This window comes from Panthera leo, chromosome A1, assembly GCF_018350215.1.
Source record: "Panthera leo isolate Ple1 chromosome A1, P.leo_Ple1_pat1.1, whole genome shotgun sequence".
In the NCBI taxonomy this organism is placed as follows: Eukaryota; Metazoa; Chordata; class Mammalia; order Carnivora; family Felidae; genus Panthera; species Panthera leo.
Window position 1 is genome coordinate 129,053,485 of NC_056679.1, and position 12,966 is coordinate 129,066,450.

Sequence of the window (12,966 nt, forward strand, 5' to 3'; positions counted from 1 at the left end):
GGCTCCAGACTCTGAGCTGTCAGCACAGAGCCCGACGCGGGGCTCGAGCTCACAAGCTGTGAGATCGTGACCTGAGCCAAAGTCAGTCACTCAACCAACTGAACCATCCAGTCGCCCCAAGCATAGCATATTTTAACTTCAGTTTAGCTTGGTTTAAGTAAAGAAAAGGGCAGAAATCTACATTCATCAATACACTAATTAGACATTTTTAAATGTAAGTTTTTGGTCATAATTTCTACATGCTGCTGAAGAAAAATATTCAGAAAACACATGGTTTTTTGGAGAGTGGGTTTAGGTTTAAATGACTGATCCTTCTGATGTCTTTTAAATATTCATTATTAAATTTTTGAACTGGACGTAGTTAATCTCTTGGGAGCATTTTACATACAGTGCCTTGTTAAAGTTGCAAGATACAAAATATGCAAAAATTTGTTGCATTTCTATGTACTAATGAACTATCAGAGAAGTTAATAAAACGATCCCTTTTATACTTGCATCAAAAATAATAAAATACCCAGGAATAAATTTACTACTAACAAAATTTGATTAGTCAAATTCACTTTGAGTGTTATATTAGGGAATCAGTGAAATGCTCTGGGGGGTGGCAATTGTGGCTGAATCCACATTTCAGGAAAAAAATGACAGTTTGTTTTGTTGGTCTGCGCGTGCAGTGAATCCTCAGCCTTGCAGCAGGGGCCCTCTGGGGATGTTGGCATGCACAGCCCATCAGTGACAGCCAAGCTGTCAGGAGGTGACTTCTGAAGGGGAATAGAGTTCTTGCTGCTGCCTGTATTCCAAGTGTATAGAGTGGGCTGTAGGATCCCAATCCTAAAGAGAAGAAATTTGATTCCAGTGCTTAGCACACAAAGCAATGAGAAATTTAATCATTATTAATGTAACTATTAGAGGCTTACCTTCATAATAAAGGAAGTTCGTTTTCATACCTACATTTAGTCCCTCCTGCTGCCATTAATGTTTCTGGTTACAAAATCTCATCTCAGCAGTGTTTCCAAGAATGGCACTTTGTGCCCTGTGGTCCCTTCTGTCGTCTGGTCCCTGTGAAACCCTTGAATAAACAAACTCAGGACCCCCTCCTTGCTGTGGTTCCAGTTGTTGCTTGGAGTCTACAGGATCACTCTCCTTGTGCAAGTAAGTAGGCAGGCAGCATTGTAAAGTGGTGAAATTTGTAGACTTGGAGTTTGGAGTTTGAAGCATGGCCATTACACTTAGTAGCTCTTGACCTTGGGCAAGTAAGTTAATCTCTTGGAGCCTTGTTTTCTTCATTTACAACACGGGGATAATATTTACCTTATCAATAGGCCGTAAAGTACTTAGCATAGCATCTGGCACCTGGTGAGCCTTAGCAGAGGTTCATTAAGATTGTGTTTTTATGATTAAACCAAGCATTGTGTGATTGCAATTCTGAGAATAATTTTCTGGGAGTTAGGGAACAAACTGAATTTGTGGACTATTGTTACTAGGGTTCCTGTTGGCGCGAAAAGGAAGGATGGCTTTAGGTCATATGGCTGAATGGCAGTTCAGGGAGTGAAGAGGAGCGAGTTTTATGGCTCTTTAAAAAGTCAGTCAGCATCTATTATTTGAAAATGTATTTTGATTGGAAACACTGAGTTTGATTGTGAATTTAAATCCTTTTATGTGACTGGAGTGAGAAAATTATTCACGCTGGCAGTTTCTCTTACACACTGAAATCTGTTTCTTTGCCGGTGCAGATTTCATTTCTGTCTTTTTGACTGAGGAGGAAAAATAAGATCCTCTTTTGCCTTTTCTAGAATCTATCAATACTTACTGAATTAGGTGAAAGGTTTGAGCCATTCCTCTTTGTAGGCCTGAAGGACCTGAATCCTCAGTGCAAAGCTCTCAAAGCTGAATTTTTAGTAGAAGAAGGTGTATGATATCTGTGTACGTGAAGGATTGGTGTTTCTTGAGCTATCAGAGTAACTTTGAACTGTATGTAAAGAAGTGAGAAACAAACAAAATCACTTATCCCATGGGTTCTTCCAACTCCTCCTTCTCAAGTGTGAATCATCTCTGAGGAAGACAAGGGTCAAAGTGGCCTGATATGTGGAAGAGCAGGAACAAGATGGAACAGGATATGAAGAGTGTGGATCTGGGAGCCCGGAATGCTGGCTTCTGGTTCTGGCTTTGCTAATATATGATTGTGATACTTGAGAAAGGTAGTTTGCTGGTTTGGCTTCAATTTTTTTTTTTTCTTTTTTTTCTTTTTTTCTTTTTTTTTGTCTCTTACTGTTCAGGGGCTGTAGGTGATCTCCAGGCTCTTGGGTTGGAAGTAGCTTATGCAGCCTTCCATAAGAGCACAGGTAGACAGCCTTGAAGCACTCTTGGCAGGTCATTATTCTGTCTCTATTGGCTGTTTCATTCAGCCTCAGCTTCCCTTCCCTTCTAGAGATGGGGGACTCTTTGTTTTCAGTGCAGCTTTGAACAGCTTAATATTGAGGAGCTTTTCATGGTGTGTAGATTCCTAGCCTTCCCATAGTCCTAATTATATCTTCCATCTTTCACGCAACAGATCTTCAGATATTGAACGAGTGTCAGGTTAATTTTTTCCAGGTTATGCTGCCGAAGCTCTAACCATTGCTCTTTGATGTATTTCAGAACTTCAATATCATGCTAACTTTTCTGAAATATCTCAGGTTTTCACTGCCACTTTTAAAATGTGACCCTTGGAGAAGCATATCCAGTACTTTAGCTAGGATGTGACTAGCACAGTGCATGCTAAGAATGTTTGGAAACTGTAATTTAATGAGAATAGCCCAAGTTGATGTTTTTGTTGGTTTATTTTATAGACAGATTTCTGCTATGTTGAGCATGTAGCTCTCATCCTTGGAGTTGTCTTTCACATGAATTGCTCACAGGTAAGGCCTTATTTTGTAGATGAACAGCTTATGTTTTAGCTCTAGGGCAGTACTTTATATTTAATTCTTTTTTCTTGTGAATTGTTTTATACTTGTTCCTTGCTCCTGACTGCTGAATTTTCTGACCCTTCCGTCTGTCCTGGATATTAGGGAGTCCCACAGGTTGTGTTCTCCTCATTTCTCCTCTCTGATACTGCCCCTGAGTCCATCCCAGGTAGTTGATGAAAATGTTGACCAAGGCAAAGCCAAGTGGAGACTCTTGTGGCAGAGAACCAGCATCTTTCTTTGTTCTTTACATTTAACGTGTGGGGAACCATCATAGTGGTTCCAGGCTCTTACCAGCAATATGTTTTTAATCATAGCTGGATGTAATTTGTCTTGTTTTGAAGCCTTCAGTTCAAACAGGCTTCTCAGTAAGTTATCATCTGTCTTGAAAATTCTGTATTTGTAAGTTTCTGTTTTCGTGTGCATTTGGACTGCTGGTGCCAGCTCTTTTGCCAGTTCTTGTGTTCTACTTAGGTGAGCCTTTCCTTATGTGATCTCCAATAATATTGCCCACTAGTCCCCATCTTGTGTTTTTCTTGGTGCTCTCAGTCTTCCTATGGCTTCCTGACCTCTGGAATGCCCAGAACTGAGTGCTGAATTGCCTTGTGGGCCAATAGAAGGAGGAAATGTCCTATGTTAAGAAGGTTTCTGATCTTTTTTCCAGAGGTACTACTACATATATACCTCAGAGTTTTTCAAAAGACTATAACTTTAGACAGTTTAAATTTATCCTCCAGGGGTAGAAGGAGAAATTGCAAAAAAATATTCCAGGAGTCTTTTCTTTTTTTTTTTTTTTTTTTTATGTTTATTTATTTAGAGAGAGACTGAGAGGGAGAGAACATATGAGTGTGCACGTGAATGCACATGAGCATAAGCAGGGGAGGAGCAGAGAGAGAGAGATTGAGAATGGGAATCCTGAATCCCAAGCAGGCTCCATGCTCATGTGGAGCCTGACACCGGGCTTGATCTCATGACCGTGAGATCATGACCTGAACCAAAATCAGGAGTTGGATGCTTAACCAACTGAGCCACTCAGTTGTCCCTAGAAGTCTTGTAAAGAGGGGGCAAAATTTAAGAAACTATCTCCTCTTATTTTATCACTCTTACAATGTCCTTTATGGAACATGTGTATCCCAAGTAATGGTAGCAGTTAGATATTTCTGTGTTTGAGGTTCTCTTTAGTGTAAAGTATTAATCAGTAATAGAGCACACATACTGTGGAATGAAAGGACCTCATTTGTAAGGATTAGAAAAGATGAATTGTACCGTAAAAGGTAGAAGAACATTCGGAATGGAAGACTAACCTGTGAGAATGATTTTGAACATGGACCTATAAATGCTTGGAATTTTGATGTACTTAATTATTAATGAGAACTTTTAAAACTACAGAATTTTGCATTAAGTCACTCATTATCATTGGAATTTTGCCTTGTTTAGATTTGGCTTCCAACTTATATAAAGGCTTTAATTACTTGAAGTAAGTCAGACTTTTGCAGCATGGATTCCAGGAACAGTATATAGAAGAATTTCCATTAATATGGGAAATACTGTGTCTAGAAGCTCTTCAAATGAAGGAGTCTTTAACGATTAACTTTCTGTGGAGAACAAGATGCTGTATGGTTTCTAGATTACAGTGCTGTAGGGGTACATGTGGAAATTAGAACTCTAATGGGATTCAATTTTATTAAATACATAAGGTTTTGCACCTTAAAGGTTAAGTATCCAGTTGCACTCAACTTAGGAAATTCAAAGTTATTATTCTCAAAATAACTGTTACTTTGTCCCCATGGGCAGATTTTGAATTTGCATTGTTGAGCATAATGTATAATTTATACTTCAATATATACAGTTGAGTCTTATATCTAAATGAGTGAAAGAAATTAACTTCATTTCTGTATATATTGTAACTGGGCAACATTCATTAACCAATAGTGATTTGAACATATACTATGTGATAGGGCCTAGGGATATAGAAATGAACAAATAAAACAGAATCCTTGCTTTTATGTTGTACACTTAGGTAATATGGGGGAAATGCATGTATCTGTGATTTTGTGATAAAATTAAGGGAGTAATTGTGCATTGCACTAAGAATAATATGTTGTCTACAAATGATGTTATTTGCCAAGTTTACACATCTGACATAGAAGAAACAAAGATTTTGGACTCCATTGAGGACACAAGTCTTTGGTGTCCTTGAGGTAACTCTGGTTCTCAAAGACTATCTTGAAACCATCGGCTGGATTTACTTAAAAAAACCCATTCAATTTAGGCAGTAACTAAAGATGGAGTGATTATTCACTGGGACACTTTTCATATTACCAAAAAATTTAGAATTTATAGCGTTCAGAACTCTTGGGGCTGTTGAATTTATGTTATTGTTTAGAAAAATAAAACATAAAAATAAAAATAAAAATAAAATGGAAAAATAAAAAAAAAAATGGAAAAAGGCCTGGAGTTTCTAAACCATGTGACTTGTGGTCAGTCCCATTTCTCTTGATACAGAGCAGGGAGCTGTTCTCAGCAGGACCATTCTAATCTGTGTGCAGTTGGCAGCTTCGGATTTTCACAGACTAACAAGTAAGACCGCTAGAGGCCTATACCTCCTTTAGTTGTTGCAGGGGTGCATCATCACATGGACGAGGTGGGAAAAGGAACACTTTGTCTCCAGGCTTAGGAAGTAGGCTTGGAAAAGGAAAGAGAATGTTTTGAATAAAATCAGAAGGGAAATTATGCATGTCAAACACGAGTCTGGAATCATACAGAGTAATGGATACTCAGACTCTGCATGGGAGTTGAAAACTTTTTTTTGGCTAGTATATATTTTTGTCCCAAAAGGAAGCAGTTTTTAATGCTCTGTTCATAGCTTGCAATCTTATGAGCTTCCTGGTATTTAAGTAATATTTTTGACAGTGAAAGCAATTAAATCATTTGGAAATCATTCAGCCCCTGAAGTGTATTTTCTAATTTCTTCCCCTGGAGAGCACTAGCTGTAGTCTTTGCTAAGAGATGAATTAGGCCCCCTCATACAGTCTTTTTAAGAGCCATCTTAGGAGGTTTGAAAAGTTACTCTTTATACCATAGGGTAAAACCCCCTCCCTCCCCTTTCCTATCAGTTGAATTCTTAAAATGATTACATTTTCTTCTTGTTCCCTAGGACTAAATTTTTAAGCAAATAATGGCATAAGTTGAGGCAGATGGAAAACCTCAAAGGGCTTCCAGCACCTTCCTGAATTATTGTTGCCAGCGCCTTTAAGCCATGGCTACCACCCCACAAGGAGAACCCTTGTCCCTGTTCTGCTATCTTTGGTTCAAATTTGCTGTGGGCAGCAGACCTTAAGGTTGACAAAGGCAGGTGGGCTTTAAAGAGGAAACCCTTAACAGTTGCTATTCCTGTAACTCTTGTCGCTTTTCTCCTAGTAACTGCCTTTTCATTTTTGGGGCTGAGATATGAGGCAGAGAAGGTGAACTCAAGAGAGAAGAAGGATTCTCACCACTCCCTCTAGTCCCCTTGTTCCCTTCATGGCCCTGCCCAGTCTACTATTTTCCAAACTACTTGTTTACAAATCAGAGAGTCATGTAGGGAGGTATTTTTGGTTTTTTTTGGTTTTTGTTTTAACCAAGTAGTTTCCCAGGCCCCACTGTCAGCTTTTATACTTTAGGAAGTCTGAGGCTTGAATCGTGAAAATCTCTGTATTTGTTGACTTATTATGCAGGTAGGTGCTTTTGATGCCCAGTTAGATTTGAGAATTATTGGATACTGACTCATCCTGACCTTGGAAGTTCTGAGTCGTAAGTCATAGGTCCAGTGGGACTTACTACTCGACAGATAAAGCCATAGGTACCAGGTGTTCATGAACTAAGAGGGCTTCAAGGAATGAAAGAGCATTTGTACTTCTCTCTAGTCATCTGGTTGGTGGATGTTGTGTTTTTAGTGCCATATTAAAATATATTAGCTTTGTCCTCTTTTATATTTGTAAGTTGATGGAAAGCTCCATTTGAAGATGTGATGGGTAAGCTGACAACCTCCCATCCCCCTAAAAAAAGATGAGACCAATTAAAAAATGTATACTTTCTTTACATAAATGTGTTACCTAAGTAGATTTTTTATAAATAGGATCTACATTGTTTTTCTTCATAATCATCCGTCTTTTTCTATTAGTGGAGTGTGGTCTTCTCTTAGTTTCTTCTTTTATCTTCACATTAATTTGAGAAATTTAAACATGTATTTTGATGACACTTGTCTTTTTCAGTTTTCATCATCGTTGGGGAGGCTGATGGAGTTTATGAGGGGCTGACTCCTCAGAGAGGGAGGAAATTATGGAGGAGGCAGCATTTGAGCCAAGTCTCTAAAATGTGGGAGAAGATGTGAGTTTAGAGATTGGTATTCTCTCTTGTTGGGAGGATATTCCAGATACAGGAAAATGTGAGCAAAGTTAACAGGCATGTTTGAGAAACAGCAGGCCCTCCTCCCATGGGGCCAAAATGTAGGCTCCTTGAAAGAAAAGCATAGAATGCTAGACTAGGGGCAGAGTGTCAGGAGCTTTAAAGAATTTCTGTTTGGACTTTATGCTGTGTGTCATAGTTTTTATAGGGAAATGGACTCAGATTTTAAAATAGTAACTTCATAACTATAATTGTAGCACTATATCTTAGGAGAATAAAATCTTTTATATGAATTCTATTTCAGAACTTTCAAAACTGCATATGTGCAGGTGTCTGTTCCACACAAAGCAAACATCTTTAACTGCTTTCTCCTGACACGTACTTTGCAGTCCGGTGACTCTGGGTCATGCCTGCCCTAGGAAAACTGGGGCTTGGGAGTACTGAAATAAATGAGAACCTCATCATGTGGAGAACAGCCTTAGCCACATTTGGATCTTCTGCCTCTCAGGGTTTGGGCCTTCTTCCTGCTTCAGTCATTCTGTTTTGTCCTCCTGCTCCCTGCCCTGTCTCCAGCTTTCCTCTCTCTTACTAACATACAGGGGCTTTGAACCTTGTGCTTGAAAGTTTGTGTCATCTTGCTACACCTTTTGGGAACTACTTGGCTACCCTTACGAGATCCTGTTCAAAACCGTGTTTCTGGTGTGTTTTTAGCAGCTAATGAAAGTTGCCTATTACTGTCTTTTCATATATTCTTAAAGTTGAAACCATTGGTATGCTTAATAATTTGTATAATTAATAGAATAAGTAATCATTTATTAATATGATGGTTTACATAAATATAAAACCTAGGAATTTCACAGAGCCCGGGTGTAATAATCTCTAACAGATCTGGAAAGAAGGTCAAAGACTAGTTGAAAGGACTAGTTTTTCCTCATCTAAAAAAAAATTTTTTTTTTTGATGTTTATTTGTTTTTAGACAGAGAGACAGAGCATGAGCGGGAGACACAGAATCTGAAACAGATTCCAGGTTCCAGGCTGTCAGCACAGAGCCTGATGCGGGGCTCTGACTCACAAACCATGAGATCATGACCTGAGCCAAAGTTGGATGCTTAAACCAACTGAGCCACCCAGGTGCCCCAGTTTATCCTCATTTGTAAAAAAATAGAATATTTTTTAAAGGATATATAAAAGACACGTTTGTCTACAATGAGTATCAAAATTTTGCTTTAACTCTGTTTTCAACGTTTTCAATCTTTCTAGTAATGGTCTGAGGCTTTAAGAAGACCAAAAATGCTTGCCATAATTGGTCGGGAGTCATGTTTCTGAATGGATGTTGTCGAAAAGCTACTTTGAAATCACAGTAGATACTATTTCAGTATGATACTTTGCTATAATGTATCCCAGAAATCCTGAAAAGGATTTAGTTTGGTTTAAAAATGGACAAAACTCCCCAAATCTAAAATGTATTTATGGAAACCAGATCTTGTTGTCTGTGGAACACATATCTTACTTTCTACTAGATTTTAAAATGATCAGTAACTTATATGCAGTGTGAAATATAATGCATCATGAAAATTCTATGAACCCCATGCATACAAAATTTGATAAATGTAATAAAGGTAGCATTTCAAATTGAAGGAGGAAAGATTATTCAGTAAATAATGTTGGAACTGCTGGGTATTCATCTAGAAAAAAAACAAAGGATAAACTTCACAAATACTGAAATGTAAAACTGAAAACATAATAGGTATTATAAGAAACCACAGGAGAGTTCTTTTATAAACTGCATTGGGAATTACAGTCTGTCTGATAAACAAAAGCCATAAAATAATTGATTGATAACAATCCACCTACATGAAATTCCTAAATTTCTGTGTTCCACAAACCACCAAAATAATTTACCAGAAGAAAAAAGTTTTTTGCAACTCATATTACAAACAAAGGGCTAATTTCCTTAATATATAAAAAGCTCCTTCAAGTTCATTATAGACAAAAGATACTTAGCTAAAAATGCTTCTACAAAGCAGTAAGAAAATCACAACCAACCCAATAGAAAAATGGACAAAGTTTTAATTTTACAGTTCACAAGGAAATACAAATGGCTCTTAAATGTATAAAAAGATGCTCAACTTCATTCATATGAGAAACGTAAAATAAAACTACTTTGAGATACCTTTTTTTTTTTTTTTTTTAAGAGATCTGTTTTCCAAAAATAAAAAAGCTTTGTAACAATGACCTGACAACGAATGGGGGATCTGGGACCACTGTGAAATAAAGGAGAGCCTCTTAATGCAGGAACATAGTCTGAGCTGAGTGAGGTTGAAATAGCATCCTTCTGCCATTCTGGTAGGAGTGGAAGAGGTACGCCTCAATGCAGGGCAGTTTGCAGGCATCTTTCAAAATTACAAATGTATATTTGCTTTGACCCAGCAATTGTCCATCTAGGAATTTATTCTAGAGATATCATCATATAAGAGTTTGACTGCATCCTTATTTGAAATAGTAAAAAATTGGAAATTACCTACATACTCGTATATGGGGGACCACTAAATCAGTTGTGGGATTCCATGCAGCTCTAGAAAAGAAGGGAGCCAAGGAGAGAAAGCATGTGTGGTGTTTACTATTATGTAAAAAAGCGAGAAAATAGAATATATACTAAACTACTCCTGGGTTATTACAAGGGAAATAAATCACATTGGTTTTCATGGAGTGAGAACCGGTTACCCTGGGGTACAGGGTTGGAGGGAGATTTTTGTCACTGTATACTGTTATTTTTGTGTTTGGACCATTTGAAGGTATACTCTCTTGAAAAAATAAGTGCTAAGATAAATTAAGGAAGGGTATTGAAAAAATTGAACATTATATTGTTTTAAGAAACTTAATTTCTTTGCTTGAAAAGTAACATTTTTAAGGGGGAAAAATGTGGGCCTTGTAGTGGGAGCATGTGTGTTTAATTAAATTGCCTCCTCAGCAATATTAAAAATCGGCCAGTTGTGGGGGCGCCTGGGTGGCGCAGTCGGTTAAGCGTCCGACTTCAGCCAGGTCACGATCTCGCGGTCCGTGAGTTCGAGCCCCGCGTCAGGCTCTGGGCTGATGGCTCGGAGCCTGGAGCCTGTTTCCGATTCTGTGTCTCCCTCTCTCTCTGCCCCTCCCCCATTCATGCTCTGTCTCTCTCTGTCCCAAAAATAAAAAAAATTAAAAAATTAAAAAAAAAAAATCGGCCAGTTGTGATTTGGTGCAGAATATATTACAACCCTGTAGGAGACCGAGTTCGGAAGTTTGCTTTGAAGTTCCAGAAAAGAAGGGGTTAAAGGTGTGATGCAGGTAAAGGAAGGGTTAAGGACATTATGCAAGCTGTTAAGTAAAAAGGAAGTGCATTACAAAATGCTGAGCTCAGGAGTCTGGCTGCCAGCCAAGCCTTTGCTTTCTTCACTACAGCTGAGGGCTTTCGAAGCTTCCCACCAGTGGGTTTGTCTGAACTGTTTAGGAATGCGGCCGCGGTCGCCAGCTGACGTCAGCGCCGCCGGTTCAGCCGCGGGCCAGAGCCCGGGACTGACAGCGTAGGGGGCGGGGAGGGGCGGGGCCTGCATGTGACTGACAGTGTGGGGCGGGGCGGTGTGTGTGTGTGACTGACAGCCGAGGCAGGGTTGCGCTCGGGTTTGCGGTTTCATAATGAATGCTAAATTCTGATTATTTTCTGTGTGGTAAGGTGAAAGACTTTTTTTCCCCCCTCGTTTTCGAAAGCCAGGGCTCGTATTGCTTCAATTTAAATGGCATAAAACCAAGTATTTGTAACATCAAATTGTCAGATTTCATGGGCCGTTGTGTTTGTTTTTGCTTCTGACAGGGAAACAAACACTAAAAAATATGGCGATCTTTGATGGTGGAGGGGTTGGGGTGATGACTTTTGCTGGATAATGAGGTTCTTGATTTTTTTTTTTTTAATCTTAAGTCCATTTTATTTCAGAATTGTACCAGAAAGAAATTGTAAAGGCTCTCAGATGCAGTTCTGTAAAACAGAACACCAAAAAGAAGAAATGCTATGTGGAAAACTGGCAAAGTTGAATACAGTTCTATTAAAAACACCTTTGGGCATGACAGGTATGGGTTATTGTTGCTGATTCTTCAGCTCTTAAAAATGGGGACTTTTCCCTGGTGACATCTTTCAAAGATCAGGTTTGCTGCTACATTTTCTCCCCTTACATCCTGTTCTCATGTGGTTAATTTTACTTTGAAAAACATTTATGTTTCTCAACTATTTATTAAGTAGATCATTTTGCTTAGTTATAGTCAAGAGTTTTGTTAATCTTCTGGTTCTTAGTTTGATGTGAGTCAGTCAGGAATGCAAGTTCATTAAGTTTTTGTGTGGGGTGATGAGAGGTATGGGTGGTCAGCGTGGAGTGCAGTACAAGTTTATAAACAAGGATCTGTAGCTCCTTGGAGCCGTTAAACTTGATGGAAAGCTTTGTTACTTGATCAGGCCAATAGGGAAGCCTTCTTTGAGTGGCTGCTGGAATTATCTAGTATAGCTAATTTAAGTGAGTGGCTTAGAGTAACTGTTACCCCAAATTTATAAGTTTTTTATTATGACTTTCCTTCAATACAGAAGGTTTTAGCTTTTTTATTTTTATTTTATTTTTTTTTAAAGTACACTCTACACCCAGCACAACCCCAATATCAAGAGTAGTACACTCTACCATCTGAGCTAAGGTAGCCAGGAAACCCCAGGAGGTTTTAGTTTTTCAGGAAAGGAAGCCTTATGCATATTTATCCTTCTTGCTAAGAAGCTGCTTCTGCACTTGTTTTAGGCACTGATGGCATTCACCTTCTGGAGTCCGTCACTATGATTTCACTTGTGTGTAGCAGCCTCAGCTAAGGTGAAGCCATCATGTACACTAGGAGTAAACAAAGAGCAAAAAACCAGGACATTGTTCGGCGAAACACAACATGGTTGACAACGTGCTTAGCCTTAAATTATTTAGAGAGGCTCACGTGGTCAGCCCTAAATTGTCGATTCGACAGAATTTTAGAGTTTTCAGAGTTTGTGCCTAGTGTCATAATTATTTATTTGTTTTCTTTCTAAAGCATCAGGCTACATGTTAAAGACTTGTGTTTTTCACTTAGGTGTCTTTGGTGATAATAATACATTTTATGCAGATTAATACCAGAAGTATAAAAAACCATAAACTATTCTGTTATTTATTGTTATTATTTTGTTTGTTTTTTGAGAGAGAGTGCATGCTTACACGTGTGTGATTAGGGAAGGGGCAGAGGGAGAAGGAGAGAATCTTTTAAAAAAAAATTTTTTTTTTTTTAACGTTTATTTATTTTTGAGACAGAGAGAGACAGAGCATGAACGGGGGTGGGTCAGAGAGAGAGGGAGACACAGAATCGGAAACAGGCTCCAGGCTCTGAGCAGTCAGCACAGAGCCTGACGTGGGGCTCGAACTCATGGACCGCGAGATCGTGACCTGAGCGGAAGTCGGACACCCAACCGACTGAGCCACCCAGGCGCCCTGAGAAGGAGAGAATCTTAAGCAGGCTCCATGCCCAGTGTAGAGCCTGACACAAGGCTTGATCCCACAACTGTGAAATCATGACGTGAGCCAAAATCAAGAGTTGGACACTTAACCGATTGAGC

The 12,966-nt window shown here is 38.9% G+C and overlaps 1 protein-coding gene across 18 annotated transcripts in view; it reads left to right on the plus strand.

Annotated features, from left to right (window-relative positions):
• ZSWIM6 (zinc finger SWIM-type containing 6) overlaps positions 1-12,966 on the plus strand; it is a 196,585-nt gene that overhangs the window by 63,043 nt on the left and 120,576 nt on the right. For 4 of the 18 annotated variants that reach the window (XM_042939940.1, XM_042939931.1, XM_042939807.1 and 1 more), the window contains one exon: positions 11,293-11,426. The exons of 3 other annotated variants lie outside the window; for them this stretch is intronic. In XM_042939940.1, the coding sequence (XP_042795874.1) occupies positions 11,327-11,426 (100 nt within the window). In that variant the 5' untranslated portion in view covers positions 11,293-11,326. Of the gene's footprint in view, positions 1-38; positions 2,895-5,424; positions 5,520-6,096; positions 7,835-8,419; positions 8,457-11,292; positions 11,427-12,966 lie in introns of those variants that run through there. 11 more of the 18 variants (XM_042939901.1, XM_042939917.1, XM_042939848.1 and 8 more) reach the window with 10 other exon arrangements.